The sequence below is a fragment of the Pipra filicauda genome, unplaced genomic scaffold (genome assembly GCF_003945595.2).
Source record: "Pipra filicauda isolate LSUMZ 115617 unplaced genomic scaffold, ASM394559v2 scaffold126_size2276778_pilon, whole genome shotgun sequence".
Classification (NCBI taxonomy): Eukaryota; Metazoa; Chordata; class Aves; order Passeriformes; family Pipridae; genus Pipra; species Pipra filicauda.
In genome coordinates, this window is record NW_024103729.1 from 1845317 (window position 1) to 1868973 (window position 23657).

At 41.7% G+C, this 23657-nt stretch overlaps 1 protein-coding gene and 1 long non-coding RNA gene across 4 annotated transcripts in view; one reads left to right on the forward strand and one right to left on the reverse strand.

Annotated features, from left to right (window-relative positions):
• Window positions 1-825: 825 nt before the first annotated feature.
• Window positions 826-1828, reverse strand: LOC120324916. The gene is made up of 2 exons (XR_005566620.1): window positions 1466-1828; window positions 826-1362 (listed from the first exon to the last, which is right to left on the reverse strand). It is a non-coding gene; the product is annotated as an uncharacterized LOC120324916 (long non-coding RNA).
• A 687-nt stretch (window positions 1829-2515) lies between these two features.
• TFDP2 (transcription factor Dp-2) overlaps window positions 2516-23657 on the forward strand; it is a 54302-nt gene continuing 33160 nt past the window's right edge. For 2 of the 3 annotated variants that reach the window (XM_039389808.1, XM_039389812.1), the window contains exons 1-3: window positions 2518-2684; window positions 14568-14661; window positions 20504-20570. In XM_039389808.1, coding sequence (XP_039245742.1) covers window positions 14647-14661; window positions 20504-20570 — 82 coding nt within the window. In that variant the 5' untranslated portion in view covers window positions 2518-2684; window positions 14568-14646. Of the gene's footprint in view, window positions 2685-14567; window positions 14662-20503; window positions 20571-23657 lie in introns of all 3 variants that reach the window. The other variant, XM_039389813.1, reaches the window with a different exon arrangement.

Consider the following 23657-nt stretch of genomic DNA (forward strand, 5'->3'; position numbering starts at 1 on the left):
TGAAGAGGTTCAAACTAGTGAGTAAGTCTCTGAAACAAACAGGGAGGTGTCTTTTAGTCTCCCAAGATGGAGGAACCTTTGGAGGTTAGAGAATCTGCTGCAGCTCGTGATGCACAGTTGCCCAAAGACTAACCAGACTAATAGCCATCTTGAAGAAATTCAGATAGTGATCAAAGTCTCTTTTGCTTACCTGTTACAAGAAAAATTGATCTTCCCAGGAATTTTTTAATGTGCTGATATCTAAAAGTGGTACCTGTTAATTGATAATGAATTTGAAATGATTTTACAGGTGCTGTGCTGTCTTAACAGAAGGGCATGAAGACCACTGTAGAACCTCACTCATATTAACTTTTATTTAAAATAAGACAACCTTTACTGACAGGTTCTGGAGGGAGATGTGAGAGCTCCCCACAGTGCAGGCTGGACTGTAAGTATCTGCTAAACCCATGCCTTAGCATATCTAAAAAACCCCAATTCTAAGCTGTTTTTAAGTGCAGCCCTCACTCTGGGATAAAGTTTGGGATTTGTGAAAGTTCTGAAGGACTGATTTAGAATGTTACCTCTGTAGTGTCCTTACCCTCATGTGAACTGATAACTGTCTCACCAGCTTCAAACTCAAGGGTGTGTGTATATATATATATATATATAGTTATTCTGCAGTTTGCTGTAGAAAGCAAATGCAAACTACAGGAGTGACTTTTCTTTCTCTCCTTTGTGGTTAAAATGGCTATTTTTCATACATTCATAATCAGTTCTAGCATCTGACTTCAGCTCCTTGGTGTTTCTTGCAGAAAGGTCAAGACCAATGAACCAGAAAGAGATATATGAAGCCCAAGTGTCTTTATCAAGGTTAGGTTTGAGTTCAAGTATTTGTTTAGCTCAGGTAACTTATTGAATACTGCAATAAACCAGCCACCCTGGTTTGCTTCCTTTTCCAAGGCAGTGCATGCCTTCTGCACTTGTGTCAGGGCGGGCATCACGGTAGCAATTGTGGTTGTACCTGCTGGAGGGGGTCTGCAAGAGAATACACAACAGTTTGCATTTTTTTAGTGCTTTCATGAATATATCTTGCATAACACTACAAATATTGGTAAAAGGTCTTGTTACATGTGATGGAAGTATTATATAGAGGATGAAAAGCAACTGAAACCACAAAGTCAGCAAATTCCTGGGCAAATGCTAGTTTTTCAGTTGTGAACTGCCACACTGAGGTAAACATACAGGTCTAGCTTGCTAATGTTTTCCTTAGACTGACATTTAAGAACTCTGTTTTATGGGTTGAACACCTGTTTTATGACGTTCCTTGTCTTCTTAGCGAAGGGGACAGGATCAAATGTGTCTTCCTAGAGCATTTAATGTTGTCTGTAAAGCAAGAAAAAACACAAGTTTACCATGTTTAATCTAGTATGTGTACGATCTAGAGGTACCTAAAGCACCTAAATATTGTTTCTGTGTCCCCATAAACCTTGTTTTGCTCAGCTTGTTCCACAAATGTGAAGGATGGGTAGCTGCGAGCCTTGGCCCTGTGCCCAGCTGCCCCGGAGAAAGCCTGTCCTAACAAATGTTCCAGCGTCGCTTCCAACGGAATTAGTGCCCATTTTATTTTTTTACTCCTGGGCGTGCTTTCTATTTGTTGTCTCTGTAAAGGTACTTAATCCCGCTTTGTTGAAATCAGTTTTTATAAAGGTAAGGTCTCCCGGCTGTGCCAGGGTGCGGAGCTGGGCCCGGCTGTCCCCGCCTGTCCGGGGCCGCCTCGGGCGGGGCCGAGGTGCGAGGGCGCGGTCGCTGCTGCCCGGCCCCGCCGCTTTCTGCGGGGCCCGGGCGCCTTTGTTCGCAGGAGGGAGCTCACGGGGCTGGGGCAGAGCCGGCCCCGGGAAGGACGTTCCTGCTGCCCGAGGCGCCGGACCCGCGGCGGGGCTGAACTTTGCATCCCGGGACGCGGCCCCGCCACCGCCTCGAAAATAAGCGGCAGGGCCGGCGGCCGCAGACAGCGCGGCGCCGCGAGCTGTGTATAGAGACAAGTCTCTCCCTGTATTTATTTATTTATTCACGTCGCACCGGCCGGCAGCACCAGCAGGTGCGGCCGCGGGGGGCTATGGCGGGGCTCGAACCTACGGCCCCGCGATCCGGACAGAGCCCGGCGCGCGCCGCGAGGGGCAGGCGGTGGCCCCGGTTCTGGGTCGGCCAAGCCCTTCCGCCCCGCCCCCCCGGCCGCGGCGCCGCGGATTGGCGGGCGCTGTGTGTACACACACGGGCTCGGGCCAATGGCGCGGGGGGGGCGCCTGACGTCACTCGGCGCGGCGGCCAATGGGCGCTGCGGGCCGGCAGACGCCGCCAAGCTTGTGCGGGGGAGCAGGACCGGGCAGCGCCGCGCGCGGGGCGGGCGCGGGGGGGGCGGCGGGGCCGCGCCGGGCCGGGGGCGCTGCGGGCGCTGCTGCCGCCGCTGCCGCCGCTGCCGCCGAGCTCCGGGGCCGCCGGGGCGTCCCGGCTCCGCGGCCTCCACGCCAGCGCCGGGGGCGCGGCGCCGGCCCGGCCGAGAGGCGTCGTCGGCGCGGCGCGGCTGGATCGCTCCCCGCCGCCGCGGCTGCCAAGGGACCGTCGCCGTCTCGTCGCCTCAGCGCAGCTGTCTGGGCCCGGCCCGCGCCGCCGCCCGCCATCCCCTCCTTCCCTGGCCGGGCCTGCGGGTGAGTGGGGAGCGGGGGGCGGGTGTGGGGGCTCGGGAGGGTGGGGGGCAGTGCGTTTGTTCAGCGATCAGCTTCCGCCGCCCCCCGGAGCCGCGGGCAGTGCGGTCCCGCCGCCGCCCCCGCCCGGTGCCGCCGCTCGCCGGGCGGGCGCCCCGTGAGGGCGGGAGTCGGTGCCCGACACCTGCGGGCGGGCCCGGGCGGCGGTGACAGCCGGGGCACCTCCTCCATCGTGGGAGCGGTGGCCGGGCCGCGCCGGGGCCGTGCGGGCTGAGCGGGGCCAGCGGGGCCCGGGACCCGCAGCGACCGGCCCGGCCCCCGGCCCTGCCCCGGGGTGCTGGGAGTTGGGGCCGGGGCGGGTCTGACCCACGGCTCTGACCCGGAGAGGGTCAGCCCGGCACAACAAAACTTCCCCGGCTGCCTCTTCCTGGGAGTTACAGGCCTGCCCCGGCGCCCGGCTGGAAAGGGCTCCACGGCAGAGGTGAACCCGGAGTAAACACCGCCTGTTGGAGCTGGGAATACAAACAATGGGAGGAAAATACGGAATAAGCAAACTTCCTTGAAATGTGGGAGAAAACCGCAGACGAGAGCGTACTCCCTCCCTGAGTCAAGGGGGGATGCCGAGCTCTGTGTCACAGCCCTTGCTGTTCGCTGGGGAAAGGACTTTGGGTTTCATTTTCTCTCTAAATTCTTGATTTGACGGAGAAAATGAGTGGTTTACATTGATATGATTTATCATGCTGTGTAAAATTTTTTTTTAAATTACTACTCGATCAGTTTTTGTAATTTTGAAATTAGTTAAATTATTTTTATGACTCTTCATTAATACTTTTAACAGTTGACTTTTTTTTTCAATTGCTATCACTGATGTAACTTAATTGTGCTGACAGAAAACAGCAAAACGTTGGAGGTTGTGTGATGCTGTAAAAAAATTGCAACTTGATACAATCTTTGATTAAAAAATAATTTTATGCTAGTAAAAATGGGTACTGTTAGAAGAGAAATGAATATTTTTTTCTCAATTTCTTTACCCTTCCCAAATTAACTTCAGTGAATTGATTATATTATATCCTGCCAAACACAAGTAATGTATGATCTGTATACATGGGACAAAAGCTCATGAGATGACCAATCTTACAGGACAAACCCAGAACTGTGTTTCACAGCCCATGCTTGTGCCAATGCTATGGGTACTCAAAGATGTTTTGTATGCAGTGAAGTGCTGAATTTCAGGAACTTCTGTTTAAAATAGCATGTAGAGTGCTAACTACAACACTTTGAAAAAACTTGGAAGAGTAAGGAGAAGTTTGAGTTCTAGGAAAGAGAAGACTTGGCAGGAGAGATGGTCATTAGAGGGGACAAAAATTTTCTTCCTTTGAAATATTTCTTGTTGTGAAGTGACTCTAGTGCCTTTAGAAGAGGAAAGAGTAACAGGTCAAATGATTTAGTTTTATACTGGGGAAAAAATGAAAATTATTAAATACTAACAAGATTGTCTCATGAGTGAATTTAAGAGTGATCTTATTTCACTGTCAAATTATTGGGCTTTCTGTTAACCACTTCCTTTGGACAAAAATCACTAATGCAGCACAAGAAACCATTTGACTTGTACTACATTGATGTAATTAATTTTATAGAGAACACACCAGTGATAGGAATGCTCTTCATTGCTGCAGGGAGTTCTGACTGCCAGCCTCACTGCACAGAGTGATAAGGTGCAGTTTGCAGTACAGGATCTTGCCAGCAGCTCTCCAGGGTAAAGGGGGTAGACCAAATAATTCAGCTGGGCAAAGGCACAGAGCAGTTTGCAGGGCTGTCAGTAGTACAGGACAATTCTTTGTCTGCTCTTGTCTGTAGACACTACTGAAGGGGCCTCTGGAGCATCTGGACGTACTTCCTGAAGGGTTGTGAGCCTCCTTCCAGGGAATATCTTTCAGTGGCTTTGGCTAAACTTGTTACAGGTGTAGCGAAAAAACAGGAACCAAAACTCCGACATTACATCCCTGTCTAGGGTTTATTATGTTACTGGGTTTAAATGTGAAGGCCTTGTCACTGTGCCTTTGAAAGCTGAGTGTGAATCTCAAAAGCAGAAGAACAGTGACTTGCCATGGACAGGAAGGGCAGCTGCTGCAGCCCAAACTGTGGTAGTATTTAAACTTCTGCATCCTAGCGTGAAGCAGAATGAGTTCTAGTTATAGCCAGCCTAATTCAGTTCTTGGAATTGCATTTCTTCTGATGTACTACCTTAAAATAGTGTTCTTAGGGTTGTCTTTATTAAGTGACAATTTCTTAAATGGTTTGCTTTTTCTATATATTTTTGGGTGTAATGGTTAAGGCTTTCTCCTCTTCCTTTCCAATTACATTCACAGGACAGGACTCCTAATGAGGCAGCAGTGAATCTTGAAATATTGAAAATAAACAGCCTAGTCTGGTGCAAGGAAATATACTTGTGGATTTTTTTGTGTGCAAACCCAAGAAGTCACTGGAATCACACAGGTTTATCCCAAAACTTCAGGTATTAGGTGAAAAACAATCTCAGTGTCCCTGTGTGGTAATAGTACACATACTGTGTCAGAGCTGAAATCATAAATGCCTATTGAATGATCTGAGAAACTTGGTATCTGCAAGGAAATACTGTAAAAGGTGCAGGTGTGGTAGGGAGTGACAGTTTTATAACAGCTTCCTGGATTGATTGTGTTTTGTAACATCCAGTAGTAGAATGAAATGAATTCTTTTTTTCCCCTGCTATTTGATTTGGAGACTACAGCTCTTTTGCAAGAAGCCGAGACAGTAATAAGTGACCTTACTTTCAGAGTTTCATTAAAGGAACTTCTTTGCTCCTTGGTCTGGTTTCCTGTGTGCAGTGATAGTTTCCAGTAAAGGTCTTTACAGGCTGTTCAACTTTACTTTTATACCTTTTAATATTTATAGCATAACAATCAATCTAAGCAAATCAAACTGCAGGCCTACGATAGTTCACCTTGCAAGACTACTATATATGTTAATATATGCTAATGTTTATACTAATATGTTTGCATTAGTAGAATTACAACAAAAGCACAGCCTTTTAGAATATCCTACTTCTAGTGAAATACAGAACAGTAATTAAATGAAAAGGGATGGTGTTTGGAAATAATTCTAGATCCAGCTATTCCCTTAGTAATGCTGAAGAAACTCTTTGTCTTTCAGAACAGAGTTTGCAAAATCCGCAGCCTACTGAAGCCACTTTTGAAAATATTTGTCTTTACTGAAACCTGTAGAAACTTTTAGATTTTTGCACCACTAACTTGGTGATAAAATAATGCTTTATCCAGCTCACATCTAGTATTGACTGTCACAATGGGGTCTGGAACTAAGCTGGGAAAAGACGAGTGGGTTTGTTAGTGTGCTTGGTTGAGAACTGCAGCAGTTCAGGTGTTGGCAGTTTCATTCTTTCTGACTTGATAATGTTTAAAAGAGAAGTAGAAGGCGACTTGATACTGTTACCTTCCCAAATCACTTGAGCCTGAATTCTAGAGGAGCCTCCTCCAGAGGTATCTCTGAAGGCACCATCCAGAATTGTTGTGGCACTGTGATCTTCCTGGTTTACAGTCCTTAGGATATTTGATAGACATTGAGCAGACAGGTTTTTCACAAAACTTCTGAACATGCTGTTAGTTAACTAAGCTTCTAGAAATAATCCACTTTATAAAGGTGATAATCCTTTTCTTTTGGCTGGTTTTGCATTATTTCAGTCAGTGAGATGTGCCCTGACCGTCAGGTTTTACACAAACAGCAGTAAGAGGAAGCAGTGATGGTAGTTGAGACCGTACTTCTATTCCTAGATTCTTTCCTAACAGTGAATGGAGTGCTTGTGTCCAAAACATGGAATTTTTAACTTCTTTAGACCCAAATCCATTTGTGAATGTAATTCTGGCCTTGCAGCTTAATTTCTTTTTTCCTGTGGAGGGTAGGGGATGCTCCTCTGTTTGGCAAGTCCAGTTTCTCCTATTTTATCAGATTCCTGTTGCTGCCAGATTTGTCTTGATTTAGGTGGGAATACAAATGATTAGCTCTGTCTTACAGCCTCTTCAGTACTTTAGTTCCACAGTCCCTCACTAATCCCTGTTGGGTGACTGTAACACCTGGAGGGTGTATGGGAAGGTTGTTTTGATAGGAACTCATAATCCATTTCCCGGGGGTGGTGTTAGCAAATGTTTTCTGTGAGAGTAAGGGACCATTTTCATTCACTGTTTTGTTATTGTGAATTTCAACCCAAGATGTAAGTGGATAAAAAATAAATAAGGTCATTTGTTCAGAAAGAAATTAGGGAGTTGTGACAGGTACTCACTATCTTTAAGACTGTGAACTTTTAGTGAAGTTGTATAGAGGAATTCTTCAACTTGGTAGCAGCTATTATAGTGGTATTTGTGGGAATTAAAATCTTAAAGCAAATGTATCAGTATTTGCTCACTGAGGCTTGTGAATGCCGATGCCTCAATGCATTAAAAGTCACTTGTGAACCACAATGGTCATCCAAGTATTATGATGGTAACATGACCAAGAATTGTGGATGAGATTAGAAACTGTAAGTGAAAGTGAGCTCATGTCCTCAGGGTGCAATAAAAACCTTCTCGTGCGTGGGCTCTCTATTCCTTGGGAGGAACGAGCTAGGTAACCTTTCCTTTTATTATAAACTTGACCTTGAGACTTGAGAAACATGAGCAATATATTTCTCTTCTCTTAAATGTGCAATCAAATTGTCATAAACTTCAGTTTATTTAAACTTCAACTTACAATTCCAAATACATTTAAACAATTTTTTTAAATCAATATCTTCATACCTACAGCTGATAAAATTTCAAGCTGTGTATTGATTCGGTGTAATAGCAGGCTTCTGTCTCTGTCAAAAGCAAATTATTCATCCCACTTCTTGCTGTATAAGAAATTGGGAAAGCTGTGATCTGAAGACAGAATACCCCCCTTCTTCCTAGCAGAGTTTTGAAGCAGGCACACACTCCAGTGACCTCTTCAAAAGCACGGAGTAGTCTTTATATAAACAAACCATGTCCAACCTTTTGTCACATTTCAACTCATCAGTAAATTTCAAGGAGATCATAATTGTTTTTGTTTAAATGGAGTCATGATGTGGTTCTGAAAGCCAGACTGAGCTGGGCAATCAGCTTGTTAATTCTGAGGGTTGGTCCTGTCCTGTGCACAGGCCTGGGTGGCCCTTGGAGCTGTCAGTGGGTCGCAGCACATGGAGAACTTTCTTCTACCCCCTTTCAATCCTGACAGTATGAGAACTGAACTGGCTCACTGAGAGGTCAGGTAGGAATGGGAATTGTTGAGACCATGTAGCCTGGAGAAGAATTGGAAAGTGGAAGAAGTGGGTAAAGGTGGAAGATCCCTTTTAGTGATGTTAGCAAGGGGGGGATCTTAGAGCAGTACAACGTCGTGTGGAATTGTGTCCTTCAGGTCATTTTGTATGCTGTAATCAGTATTTGTGAACTTGGGCATCACTATAAAAATCCCTTTCTGTCTTTGTACTGAATTATAACTATAGAAGTATGAAATTTTTTGTAACCTTTACCCTTCAGTGCATACTGTCATAATCTTTAATCCATGCGAGAGTAGAGTTAATAATGGCTTTAAACTAGAGCAAAGCTTCTAGCAAATTAGAAGGAAAATGTAAGAAATAGCTGCTAAGTCTCTTCACCATCAAGTTTTTTATCCCTATATAACTTGGTGATCTTTAATTAAATGCAAATGTAAAATTATTTTCAGTTCATTGATGTTAAGATCCTTCCAGCTAAGGGATGTAGACAAAAGTATATCTCAACAGGGTGGTGCAACTGTTCCATGTATTTGTCAATGTAACAATTTGTCAAGGTAACTCTAGAAATTTAAAATCTCAAAATTAAAACTCATTACAAGACTAGATTAATATCTAGAGCATTCTCTGATGTATCATACAGTATATGAGCTGGTGTGAAGAAGCTTGTGTGAAGTCTCAGTAGTCAAAAAGATGCTGTTTTCAGCTCAACTTAACTGAGAGAAACCTAGTGAGAGAACAAAAGATGAGCTTATAGATTGGCTACTTAAAAAAAACTGCAGCTACATTTTTGTTAATTCCAAATGTAGCTATGCTGATAAAAGTTGTATATAAAACTGTCCTAGTTAGAACAGCTAGGACCAGTTCATCACTGGATGGGTGTAACCCAAAACTGTGTATTCTATAGCCTTCCATGCCATTTCCCAGAAACTGTTGTCAATAGACACCCTCTGCCCAGAGCAGCCTGACTCCTCAGGCTATAAACTAGGTGTTAAGAGGCCTGTGAGATAGGAGGGTGCTTCTGTCCTCACACCCTTTGTGGAACTCCCCGCCCTGAGGGAAGTACTGAGCATTCCTGCCTGAACTGGAGGATATATAATCTTGGAGTCTTGGAACTTTTTTTAACCACTCGTGGGATCCAGAGGAAGACTGCAGCCACCACTTTTCAACCAGACTGCAAACCACCACTCTCGACCGGACTGCAGTCACCACTCTTGACCAGACTGCAACATCACTCTCACCAACAGGTTTTCCCCTCTCCTTTTACTTTGTACTCAGGGGGCCCAAAGAGCACCACTCTGTTCATGCCCCAGGGTGCTGAGTTATATATTTGGATTTTGTGGGTTAAAACCAATTGTTTGTCTGTATAATCGTACTTATTGTATTATTTTATTTAATTATTATTCTGACTTATAATCTCTCTTTTGAGTTGAGTTCATTTCCCCTGCTAGTTTATCTTTAAACCAGCACAAAAACTCACAAAGATATTTTAGATCATCTTGTTTTAAGTGCTGCATGAGTGTTACTCCCTTTTCTGATATCAGACCCTGGGTACTTTATCTTGAATGACAATAAGCTGGTTTGGGGAATTAAAAGAGCCTTCAAAGGTTCAAGTACTTGGGAATTATACCACATGTTTAATGTAATGTTCTCCTTATTTGGGCAATAGGGGACATGCTTCACCTCATTGATTTTGACATAAGCCATGAGTGCTGCTCCTATTCTTAGACATAAAGTTTACTGCTAGTACTGGCATGACATTGAGCGTGTCTGAGAACATGCCTAAGAAACTAAGTCACTTGAGGGCAGGAGTATCCAGTTCTAGGTTACTGGGATCTGGGACTCGGCACTGTCAGGACTGGACAAGCAGCAGAACTTGAGGCTCAGCAGTGCAGTTCAGTGCATGGAGACTTTGGGCACTTGCAACTAAGGAAGAGTTTGAATCCAGCTTTGGATTTTATCCCTGTGTTGTGTGTCCTTGTCACGTGTGCATCCACTCAGACCTGTCTTCATCCCTGGGATTCAAGATACTCAGTAACCTCCATCAGTGGTGCTTGTGGCAGTCACGTATATCTGTACAACATAGTCACGTAATACATACATCTGCATATAATATGTACGTTGCTAGTCATGTAATAAGTACAACAGTGAGAGTAAATACAGCAAGTGGTGGGAGTAGTGGGGCTGTAGCATTTGGGATCGAGTCTGAGAGTACTGACCATGATCCAATTAATTTGGTGCCCCGGGATGTGCTGCATGAAGTCCTTAAAGGGGCATTTCCCCTGACGTGCTTTGGGCAAACCACACTGGGTGGTGGCTGTTCATTATACCACTGAAGTGCTATGGTTTATACTCATTGAACTTGTGTGGTAGGCCTTGGCTGTGTTTCCAAGTTCTTTGTGCTGTGTAAACTTGAGTCATAATTACTGCTGTTGTCAGGTGCCAGTTGATTTGTTCTGATGACACGTTGGGATTTTGCTCAGTCTCAACTACATGGTGAGATCTTTGCTTTCAAATTAGGTTCAGGTAGTTTTATCTTCCATTTGCACCTTGGTTTAAGGCAGCCATTCTCATTTCATTTTCGTGTCTTGTAGGAGGGAAAACTTTGGATTCATAGGCTGCAGCCTTTTAAGTCAAATAAAAGTGATTAAATGAAGCTTTTAAACTCACTACTCTTCTCAAATTATTTTATTTTGTTAAAAACTTCTAATATCATTTAGTGGTCAAGTCCCTTAGTTTTCCTTTGTTGAGTCTCTCTGATCACCTTGTCTGTTATCTCCTGGGACTTTCTGAAGGCATACCGTTGCTCACAGTAAAAGCTGGAAAAAGAAGTTACACCTGCAGTTCCTCCATCATATACATCATGGTGGGAGTTCCTTTCAAATGCTTCCTAAGAGCTACTTTCTACCATTGTTTTCAAAATACAAATTACTGTGTGATAGCTGAAGGTGGTGACTTATTTCCCACTCTGTGTGTGACTCGTTGAATATACTCCTTTTTGAAGTGCTTCATGAAGTGACAAGCTGGATGTTACGTGGTATTCCTGCCTTTTGCAGTTTGTAGGCTGAGTTTATTTCTTGTATGTGTATATGAAGGATAAAACTGGGACTAAGTCATCTGAAGAGGACTCAGAAAAAAAGTTGGCAGATCAATGGAATTTTCTTATATGGATACAAAATCTGTAATTTAAATTCCAGAAATTTGCTAACAAAGTTACATTTCTGTTGCGTGGGATACCAAGAAATGAATCTTACTTGTACATACAGATACTTTCACTAAAATTGGTCTTTTTTTAATCTCAATTTCTTCAAAAAGGAGGTAGATATTGAAATTTTTTTTTAGGAACAAGATAGGGAAACGCTTCCTGGGAGCAGGTGGAGTTCTGATAAGTACTTCATAATTTTGAAATTCTACTGGTCAGAAAACTGAGACAAAGAAGCAGCATATGTGTAACAGGTGGTCTAAGCCATGTAGATGCTGTGCATAAATTAGTGGTTTAACGCTGAGCCTGTACTGATTAATAAGGAATCTTTTTGTTACCGCTGTCTTCTGAAATCAGCCTTGTAGTACCATAGCTTGGAAGTCAGTACTATGGAGAGGGGTGTGAAGAATATAAATTAATCTCTAGTGGAATGCAAGTTTCTTTTTCTTGAAACTGATCACACTTTCCTCTTAGCTGACCCGTTACTTGGAATAATTTTCATTTTGCAGTACTCTTGATCAAGTAAATGAAAAAAGTGCTCCTTGTTGATGATAAAAATCATTCTAGTATCCTAAACTATCTCCTTTTTTGATGTGTACCATGAAGATTTAATGTCGTAACAGTTCGAGTAATTATCCAACAGTTGTCTTCATTTGTAGCTGTTTAGTAGTGATGTAATATTTACATAAAAATGACACTTCATGTGGTGAACTGGCCTCTGGCACTGAGGAGGATCTTGGTGTGGTGCTGGTCTATGCGAAGGTCTGATTGTGAAGTACTGATAATTTGAGAAGAGAAACCAGGATAAGTGTGGTAAATCTTAATTTTCAAGGGCAGAGTGTTTTGTTACGTAACTTTATTCTTTTCTACTATTAGGTTTTACTCACTACATGTGCCTTATAGGGACAATTGAACAATAAGACTTTGGACCATAGAAAATAAACATAAGAAGGAAGGTAATGTCATTCTGCAGATGACTATTTTCTGGTTTGTTTTGTTTCTGGCACTGGGATTCAGCTTCAGTATCACAGAAACTTTACAATAGATTTGACTTTTAACTTGTAAGGAGAATAGGTACAAATGAACAACAATTTTGTTGTAGCTAGAGCTTGATTATCTGGGCTTTTGTAAATTTAATGCTCAAACTGGTTTTTTAATGTCATTGGCATAAGCAATTAGGAAACAGATGTTCTATAAGAAGCTACAAGTCAAAGTTTACAAAGTCAGACAGTTTGGTTGGCTCCTTGTACTGTGCAATATAGGACCAAAAGGCAGAATTATGGGAGCGGATTATAAACCAAGGCTTAGATAATGACGGGGCAATCTTAGTTCAGATAAAGCAATCTTCGTGTCCCAAGTGCTTTGGCTCTGAACTTGTCTTTATGCAGCTTCATTTCAGTAGGAACCAGCTAAAGAACAAAAAGGTCGAGTTTTATGTTTTTCCATCTGTGTGGTGCAAGCCCAAGCAGCAATTGGGGATGAAGAGAATCTCCATTTTGAGGCCATCTGTGTCGGTTCTTTTGTCTGAACCTGACAAGAGGTCATGGCAGATGGTGGGGTCACAAAGTCTGGCTTCTCGAGCTTGACAAAATGTGTTCATAAAGCTGGAAGAATACCAACTGTTCATACTGGCTGAAGAGCATTGTGGAGAAGGACTGTAATAGTTTATGGACAATACCTTCTGGATCACTAAGCTTGGCAGCAAATAACTTGTTAAAGATGAACCTGGTTTGCTTATATGTAAATGGATTAAAACTGCTTAGCAAATGTGTTCTTAACTATGGTTTATTTGAGTAAATTACTTGTAAAGCCTCTTAAAGAAAGAGAGGTCAAACTGCATCATGAATTTTGGCCAGAGCTCCAGATGATATATTTGGAGAGTTTGTGTGGAAGGATGAGAAAGGTGAAAAAAGAACAAGCACAAAGATCATAATTTTAAGATGCAATGCAAAAATTCAGCTTTTGCTCTTTTCCATGACCTCTGTAGCCTTGAAGCTTTTCTATGACTCTTCTTCAGGTTTCAGGATTGCTGCACAGATGCAGTGGCCCCTTTCCCCAGGCTGTAAATAGATATCTCTCAGTAGCACCTTCTCTGAAGTCAGAGAAAAATTATTCTTATTTTCTTGGATGTTTTGTCGTAAAAGTGAAAAGTACAAATTTTCACAGGAGAATATCTTAGTAGAATTGTGTGGTGTTCACATGCTGGAGCAACTGCTTAATCGGCTGCAATAAATGGAGGCACTAAGGATTAAATACAACTCATTCAGCAGGAAATGGAGGACACCTCTGTGTTGAGTAAAATGGTTTTCCACTAAAAGTTTTATTGATACGGTGGCCGAATAAACCAAGACATGTATAGAAACAGCCCAGAATTTAATATTCTGGGCTGTCCAAAACTAGTAATGCAGTGATGGGAAGTGGTGGTAGAGTGCCCCATGAGCTGTGCACACACTGGAACAATTCCTGGCACTTTCCTCGAAGGAGGTGAAGGCACTGCCTGTTCTCAAACCTCATGTAGGTTAAAAGACAGAGGAAGTAACATGAATTTCACCCTGCTTTTGTAGTGGTGAGTTCTGCTGTAAATGGTTGTGACTCATATTTGGTAACTAGTTTAGGTATCTTCCTAATTTTACTGAGTTGATTCCACATTTGAAAGTGTGAACATTTCTCTCTCTCTTACACATCCAAGTGCAATTCAAATGTCTTTTATAGTTCATTTTTAACTGCAGGTAGTACTTATAAAGTACTTTCGAAGTACTTAAACACTTTGTCAAGTTAATTCTATCTTTAAAATGGTTTGTGCTGCCAGCATTGATTTGTAACTTTTCTTCTGTTCTCTCTAAGACTTCTGGAAGCTTTCATTTAAAAAATAAGTCACTTTTAAGTACTTTTCAGTATACCAAAATGTTTGTCTTTTCCTGGAATTCTAATATTATAATTCTAATTACACAAATTTAATGAAATATTTAAAAGATGAGTTTGAACAGCAATGTTTTTTCTTGCATGTTTCCTAAAAATACTGAATGTTTTCCATATATATACATTTCATTAAAACCTTTATCTGTTGTTGGTGGCTAAAGACACAATGGAGAGAAGTAATTCACTTCCCTTTTATAAAGACATACTCTGCATTAGGTGCAAAAGATTGCATGGTTTTAATTAAAAAGCTTCAGTAATGGCATGACATGCTTTGCTAGCACATTAATGTAATTAGGCCTCTCTTTAAGTTGGTGTCTGTGTATAGGATTTCATCTCTGCCTGTCCCAAGCAATGTACATTTCTAGTATCTGTGAAGAACCTGACTATTGTGGTGATTGATTTTATCAAAAAGTGGGGTTTCACCTAAGATATTTCATTAACTTTCTTACAGGATGTTCATTTTAAAGATTCTGTGAAGATGAAAAGGGATATCTTATGGTTTTACGAAATATAAAGCAATACTGTCTGACATGACGGCTAAAAATGTAAGTATAACTCTGCAACATGTATTACTTTGTATATTGGCACGCTGCCAGTCACTGCTGGCTTTCAGAACTGTATGGACAGACATAAGAAATCAAGCACTAAGACCTTCAAATTGAAAAATCTTGTCTGATTTTTGTACACCACAAATGTATTATCCCATCATCTTCTGCCGTGTTTTGATAAAGTTAAACTGGCTTGAAGCTCTTTAGGATGTGGAGTCCACTCAGCTGTGGGTCAGGTTGATAAGTGAGGCAACCCTTCCAACTTGAGATACTCTGTCAGTCTGTGATTCTTCTAATATTGCTCCAGACTCACCTGAGAGCTGCTCATTGTGTTGAATCTTGTCACCTTTGCAAAATCCTTCTACTGAGTCTGCCTCAAAACTCAAGAAAGAACAGAAAGACTGCATGTTTCTCTACTTATGTCAGTACACTCTTGGTTTCTAGAAGACCGAGGCTGTTCCTGTTTCTTCTCTTGCTGCATTAACAAGCCTGTAGTGTGGTGTCTGGAGGCTCCATGTTTGACTCCTCTATCCCAGGTTCTTAAGGATGCTTATGAAGTGTCTAACATCCTGACCTGAATTTTCTGCCTAATTGTGCTTCCTGTGGTACACAATTTGTATAGAGAACAGTTCTGATTAAGTTTGGTGATCACTAAGTTGAGCATGACTTTGGGCCCTGGGCAATTTGCCTGTTGACAGCCTTTGACAGGGCATCCTGAAGTCTGGGTAAATCTGAACAGGTTCAGGAACCAACCCCAAAGAAGTGCCCCATGATAAAAGTGCAGGTAGCCCAGAGTGGTGCTCTGTTCAGTAACTGCAAAAGCTTTTGTGCATGTTGGGTTACACTGGTGCCAGGAGCATAGTTTGGTTAAATTAATTCTCAACTCTCAGAAGTTTCTGTTGGCTTTATTAGTAGCTTCATTTGGTGTTTAGTTCCAGACTTTGAGGTGTCTTACATCTCACTTTTTGATTCAGGCTTACCAAGACAAGATAATTTGATATGTATATGCAAAGCCTTTTGACTTATTATTTCGTAGGTCATCTTAATCTCTAGTTTCAATAAGTAGTTCTACTGATGTATGTGGAACAGCTGAACAAATCCAGATCACTTGTGGTTTTGACCTTTTGTTTGATGCAGTCAAAGGATAAATACCAATCCCAATAAAATCTCTGGAGTGTTGCGTGATGGAGTCAGAGTGGCATAGGTTGGAAGGGATCTCAGGAGGCCATATATTGTGCTGCTTTGTGTAAAGCTCTTTGATACTGGGATCCAGTGGCTTGGTGCTTTGTTCAGTCAGGGCTCTGGGTTTTGAAAGTCTTCAAGGACAGACGTGAACCTTCAGTCTGGGCAACTTATTCTTGTGCTGAATACAGACATGTGGTTTTGCAAGGCTATGGTTACTTTATAGAAGAGATGTTTTATTGGTATGTATTTTGAAATTTTGCATATCAAACTTAGGCAAACCTGGTTATGTATCTAATGTTTATGAGTTTATTTTTTAAAAAAATATTACTGTGGTGCAGATGAATGTAGGACTCAGTTTTCATGTTTACCTGTAAAAATGGTGGACATATGCTTTGTGTCCTTATTTGTAGCACTTCTTCAGGTTTTCCAAACCTTAGTTAGTTAGACTTGCACACTCAGGGTAACAGTGTCAGCCCTAATGTTTTCTGATGTTGTTAGAAGGCCCAAGAATTCTTCTGAATTTGCAGAGTTGGGGGGTTTAGCATATGCCTGTTGGTTTCTGCAGTTCAAAACCTGTTTCAGATGCAAGGTTAGTGTTTGTCTGTTATGTTGTTGGATATGGTTTAATGATCTGCAGAGTGAGCTGAGGGAGACAACTTCTCTGTGAAAGTATTTCTATCTTTTTTTCCTGTATCTTGAAGCATTAAGGAAAGCGAACTTCAAAGTACTGGAACTTGGGCATCTTCCTGAAAACTCTTAAAGGGCACATATCTTTCATTAAACTTGTACACACAGGGAAGCTGCCACCTCTGTGTTCTGAAATCACTGCCCCCAGCTGGGACAGAGTCTGGGCACGTTTGTGATCCTTCTGCATCACAGCCAAGTGCAGTGAGTTTAGGCTAAAATGGCCTTTCATCTCCCATGCCATAAGCTGTGGTGAACAGCCTTCCCTCCAAGGAAGCTTGTGCTTCAAGCACATGCCAGAATGTTTCCATAGATTGGATGTGTATGCAAGATGAATAATGTTCCCCATCACTGTTTTTCCTTCCTAACTTTTTGAGTACAGGATTGGAAAATTATCAAGACTGGCTCACTGTTCACTTCCTTTAAATGCAGGACACTTTCTACCATCTGCTTGTGAAATATTGTTTATGGGTAATTTCACCTTCCATAAAAAACTAATCCAAACAAAGCAGGTACAAATAATAAAATGTTGAGTAAAAGTTACAGATTCTCTTGGAGATGAGATGTTGTGTATGTATAATATACATTGCACCTGGATGTAATTCTAATCACCCTATCTTATTGGGTTATTTCATTCTTTGCTTATATCATAAAATGTGTTTTTCTTGCCTGTTTTGTACTTCCATTCCCATCTGTCCTTTAAGTAAGATGGCACCAAAACAGAATTGAGAAATGGAGGAAAAAATGAGCAAATATTCATGGTAAACTTATTTTTAGGACCAAATAAATAATATGACTAAAGCAGATTTTTTCAATAAATCTGTTAGTTTTGATTGTTGGCTCTGAATTTTTATCCATGTGAAGTTATTTGTCACTGCTTCTCGGGGTGGTTGTCTTGTTGTAGATGAGGTCAGTGAAATGGGTGTGATAGCTCTCCTTTCACATGTCAGCATGGAGGAAAGTTTAACTGCTGCAGTTGGTCTAGGAGACTTGCCCTGAGCAGTATGTCAAGCCTTAGAGAAGGCTGGGAAGCTACAAGAGCTTGTTGTGATTCTTTTTTCCTTTCCTCTCATCCCATTTGGACAATTAGTTGCCTGATAAAAAAGGCATAATACTTCAGTGGAAGTATTTAACAGTGTGCAAAGGCCTGCTAAGTGCTTTCTCCATCTTACTTCATGACTGGGCTCATCATGCCACAGATGGACAGGAGCAGCAGTGCAGCTCCTGCCATTCCCAGTAATCCACACTCTGGGGCACTGTTATAAAGCAGAAATATCACAGGAGACATACAAAAATAACAAATTATACCAATTAAGCATTGGATCGTTTGCTGATTTTAGTTTAGGAGTGGTTAAATTACAAGATCCCAGAAGCAGTGGGATCCAGATAACAACCTGGCCTGAGACCTCTGAGATGGAATACTGTGATGGTCTGTTCTGCTGCAGTATTGTAATATTATATCACACATTGCTACTTCTGAGGGCTTAGTTATGATTATTCCTCTGTAAGAGAAGCAAATTCCTTTAAGTCTGCCATATTTTTCATTTAAGTTCTCACAAAATTCAAGTTTCTTTTCAAACTCTTCTAAACTTAGATACAAAGATTATTAAATTTAGAAAAGTGCTGCTGTTTATTGGATGCTCTTTATAAATGTGCTCTTAGGACCATTGTAATGAAAGTAACATATTTATGTGCAAACTGAAATTCTGCTATAATCTTATGTCATTTGGATAACTGAAGGACAACATACACACAAAAGCCCCTCAAGTACTTTTTTATATTGCCTTAAATATGGATTCACTTAAATAATCTAAATCTTTCAGAGAATGAAGTGTGTTAGACTTTTCATTCTGACACTGCACATGTACATCACCTTCAGTGTTTAATTGAAGTGCTGATATGAATCAATAGGGAAATGCAGTTGTAAATCTAGAGCTGAATGTTCAATTGTGAACAAATTGCAGTGGTGTCCTTGAGGATGTTCATCATAATTATTATCCCTTCTCCTGAGATGAATTGAGGCCCTTTTCTCTAACATGATGTTTATCCCTGTGGAGCCCTGTTCTTTCTCTGAATTTAGAATTACTCCTGTTTGTGTTCCTTCTTGCAGAGGCAAGGGGCCTGGGGAGAAGCTGTTGTTTGTGCAAAGGCAGCAGTAGCATGATCCAGGAGTGCCGGCTCTTCCCTTGGCAGTGGAATGGCCTTCCAGTGCTATTCACTGTGCAGTTACCAACCTCTCCAACCTCTAGTTTAAACTTCTCCTCGAGAACACATTTCAGTGTGAGGAACCACAGCGGCTTCTTGCCAGACGAGCTTTCCTTGCACCCAAGCACCTGGGGGGGGAAATACCAGAGTGCTTCAGTTTTCCATATGGATCTGCTCCCAGATCGTGATAGGAGAGGTTTTGCTTTTGTTTTCATGCCTTCATTCCCTTGCCCTGCTCCAATCCCGGTGTTCCCTCCCCAGTCCCGCTGCATTCTGCTGCACTGCTGCCGCCTGCTGGGAGACAGCCTGGGAAATGGGGAGGGAACATGGGACACACTTGCTCTCTTTCAAAACAGCTTCTGGTGGTACCATCGCCTGCAACAGCCAAAACACCTGACTGCCCCTGGGAAACAGTGATGAGAGTCTAGAGGGGTGTGCCAGGAAAGACAGGCAAGGGCAAGTGGGATACTAACAACGTTTGAGATAAACTGGGGGACTGCACTGAGCATCTTTAGGGCTTGTTTACAGAAGCACCTAATTAGCTCATTTAGGCAGTGTTTTACAGTCAGAGTAGTGCAGCAACAGTTAATCATTTAATGTGTCCCCTGATGGTGAAAAAATCTTGATAGAAATAGTTTCACACAATGCCGTGTGCAGTTTTTTCCCTACAAAAATTATTTGCTGAATACAAGTTCTTTAGTGGAACCAAGCGTCTGAATGCTTATGGTAGGTATTTTTCATTCTTGTGTAGTTTATTTTAGTTACTGTTTAATTTGTCTAAAATTAAATTATGTTCTAATCTGAGATTATTAAAATTCTACAAGCGGCCCTAACATCGGTTCCATTGTTGCTACATACATCTGTAAAATAAAGCAAATATTTGATCCTTGACCATATAATTGTTTTCTTTTAACTTGGATACCAGACCCCTTTGTCCCAATTACTTACAGAAGTACTCAAATTTTATAGTGTCTTAAAAAGAGTTTTTTTGTATTTAGTTTAGTTGCCTAATGCCCCAACAGAGCTCAGTCCCCCAGTGCTTCTCCCAACTTGGAAGCAAAAGAGAATGCTTTGTTGGACAGAGGTTTCTAAGGTGGTGTGAGCATAATGTGCTGAAAGTGCAAAGTGCCTTACCATTACTTGCTGCTGCTGGGCCCATCCCTTGTTAGCCGGGGTACAAGGGACTTTCCGTCTCTTCCCTCCCTCATCCAGGAGCTGTGATCTTACATTTTTCTGTACAAACTGCACCTTTCTATGCTTTGTGTACCTGCCAAAATCTGAGATGCACCATTCTGTGTATGATTTCAGTTCTCCATGTATCCGGTAACTTACCCTAAGTAAGTATTATTTACCTCTTGCCCACAGGGTAAGTCAGTTTGTCTCTGGAAGCTGGGGAATGTATCTAAAATGCATCAATAGTCACATCTCAGACCTGTAGACCCTGTGCAGCTTAATACCAAGGGTTCTGGACATCAGGCAGGTTTGTGCTGTTATTGGTGGCAGCTGCTCCATTTGACTTGGAGGGGACAGTGACTTACACCATAAGAGCCAGAATGGGCTGCTTGGGTCACATGTAGTGCAGTAGCAGAATATAATTGAACTGAATTCTTTGCCTTGAATCTCATGCTCTTGTTATACTCTACTGTCCATAGGATTATGATGGTTCATAATGCAGAACAGATTACTTTCATAGTATTGTTAGTTGTGTATTAGAAAACAAAGAAAGGTTTATCGTATTTTAAGACTTCAAAAATGTTTTGTTCAGGTTGGTGTGACTTCCACAAATGGAGACTTGAAAGGATTTATAGATCAGAACCAGAGTCCAACAAAAGGTAAGAGAATTCTATTTGTATACGTAGAAAAGAAGTGTACATTAAGACTTATTTCACTGTATATGGTTGATTCACGTTTGGGAGACTCGGAACTTAAATGGTAGATGTTTTATTACTGACATATAAGTGTCAGTAGAAAAGATTGGAAGATCTTCAGACTTTCAGAGGGGAAAAGAGGGTGTAGTAAAAGTAATTTAATTAGAGGCTAAAATAAGCCCATTTTTTCATTCCTTCTTGGTGAATAATATGCCGAATTTCCTGATTTCTACTCCACCCTTGAAGTTCCCATACTCTGTTGTCAAAATGGCAGAGAAGGTTAAGCATGACTTCATGCTTTTAAGTGTTCTGCACAATTATATTTTGTCCTGTCCTGTTTCATCTTATTACTTCTAGATTAATCACTTTTGACTCAAAACCAGTTTATGATCAGTCATAACAGCTACAGTATTCCAGTAAAAATAAAGCTGCAACCCCTTATATATATTAGAAAACTTGAGGATTTGCAATTCAGAAAACATTTCAATCAACCTTTCTAAGTAAAGTTTGCTGTTATCCACTGCAATAAACAAATGCATGTACTAGCTGGAAGAATGATTTTTGGCTCAGGGCATCAAAATGAGAGAGTCTAAACAGAAAGTGGCTAAAGCTTCAGTGTCTTCCCAGTTTTCTAAGCTTTGCAGAACATTACAGACTGATGGTAGGCCTCTGAGAATTATTTATTGTGCATTGCTGAGATAATTGCCCTTTGTGCTTCATTATTTTGTGATTGTTGTGTCATGGTTCTAGGGAAAAAGACTAAAATAAGTGCAACGTTTTCAAATAATTTCTGAGGCAAGCAATGGATTTATACAGAAAATAATTGAATAACTTTATAAGTACAGGACAATATTGTTAGTAGTAATACCTCAGTGATCCTTATCCCACTCTTTATAAAAAGACTTACTGCCTAAATCTGAAGGGAACCAGATTTTTTTTCCTAGGTGTGTCTAGAAGAAACATCACAGTGCTCAGCAGAGCATTAACTCAAGTGTTGTTCACTTTGTTTAGTGAACAATTCCTGTTCAACAGACAATTTACTTCCCTACATTTGTTGCCTTTAATTCCTAGGCAACAGGCTCTTTTGGCTAAAAGCCCTTGTTTGGAGCTTGTTTCCTCAGCTTGAAATGAATACTCATTGGATCTGAGAGGCAATGCCACATGTGGATGGCTTTTGACTAATGACCAGGGGCCACTTGTACAAGGACCACCATTGGGTGAAATTTTAAGTAGCCCATGTAGCACAGTCTCCTTTCATTTAGTCTTTGGTGTTGTAGGTTCTTATTGTTACAGTCAAAATTGTTCAGTTCTGGCGTGCTGGGCTGGCCATGCTTCACTTCCTTACCTGAAATTATCCGGCACACTAGTGGTGAAAATGATTCTTGTAGGAGACCTGCATTTTAATTCTCTCAGAAAAACAGTGGTTCTGGTTCTCATTTAGTGAATGAATTCTCTTGGTTTGCTGAATGCAAAAGGGATGCTTCCTCTCAAGTTTTGGAGAACAAAGGTGGCTGTTGCTGTTCCTGGCCTTGGGGATTGGTCTGTATGTATGTGTCAGATATTCTTCTAGTGTTTTGTCAGGGATTGTGCCTGTTGGGAGAAACTCCTGGTATGCTCCATGCTAACAAGACTGTTACACTCCTAGGTGCCAACAGAACTTTGGTGCCTAGCAAAGTTAACTGACAGGAACTAAGGTATTCCATCATTCAGGGAAAATCCTCGTCTAAGTGGCAAGATGTCTTTGTGGAGTTGGCCCATTCTGTTAAAAATATTAAGTATAATAGTTCCAGTTAGTCCTTAAACAGGTATAATTAAGTTTGTGATTGAGTTGAATAGTGACAGTTCTGTTGTGGTTTTGGGGTAATTGTTGCAAGCTGTGAATGAATTAGATCAGACAAGCAGCAGAGTTCATATTAAAAAGTCGCATGTGTAACCAGAAGAATTTAAAATTTAATCTGTCTGGGAGACATTCCCAGTCAGTAATTTACACGCTTCCAGTTTTGTAATCCTGTTCATATATATTACAAAAATGGAAAATCAAATCTTTTTTCCAGTCTTTCCAAGCAGAGGGCATGTCTGTATTACCACTTGCCCCATAAAACCACCTCACCTGCCCTCCGTGCATCCACATGGATGTCTGTAGCTTTGAGGGCTCCCTGCTGATTTATACAGTCCCAAGGCTGCCTGATCTGCTGAGTGTTGGAGTTGCTTGGGCATGAAGCCTTGTAATAAAATCAATGTTTGCAATCAGATATTACTTGCAAAATCATTTTAGTGGTCAATGGATCTTCATCAGCCCCGTTGATTTCCAGGCGCTGCTGCCTTGGCCGCACAGCAGTGTGTGAGTGGCCAGATGGAAAAGTCCGTTTGTATTTCGGGAGAGCAGCGGGAATGCCAGTGTCACATCTGCACGTGTGGGGAAGGAGAGGCCACCTTAACGTGGGGTGGGACTGGGCACAGCTCCTGCTGCTGGGGCTGCTGGCAGCACAGGATTCTTACGTTAAAATCTACAATGTAGACTAACATGATGGTTTCAATGAATCATACTGTCCTTAGGTAATACTTTTTTGTTACTATATTCCCAAATTCTATGCATTTACATGTTGTTCTCTGTTTATTGCTGTGGAGGGAAAAGGGAGTCCAGCCATAGACCACCAGTCTTGCAACAGGCTCCAGGACAGAGGATATGTTAATCATACTTGCAGAGAGATCGCTTTGGGTGGGAACCTTAGCTTTTAATACAAGTTCACAGCGAACTTTGTTTCAATCCATCTTTTTATTATGCTGTACTTGGGCTTATTGCACAGGACTGCTCTAATGGAATGAACTTGTTCATGATGTGCTTGAAGAGACCTGCTAAAATGACCCAGACATCAGAATTGGTTATCCACAGAGTTGTGCCCAGTACTTTTGGATTCATGCAGTTGTTAACTCCTGTAAATTTGTTTGAAATTGAGCAGTAAAAGACTGAAAATGTACTGTTCAGTTTAAGCCTAAAGTACACTGAAATATTATCTGCCCCATTTTGCTTTTTCTTTTCTACAGATCTCT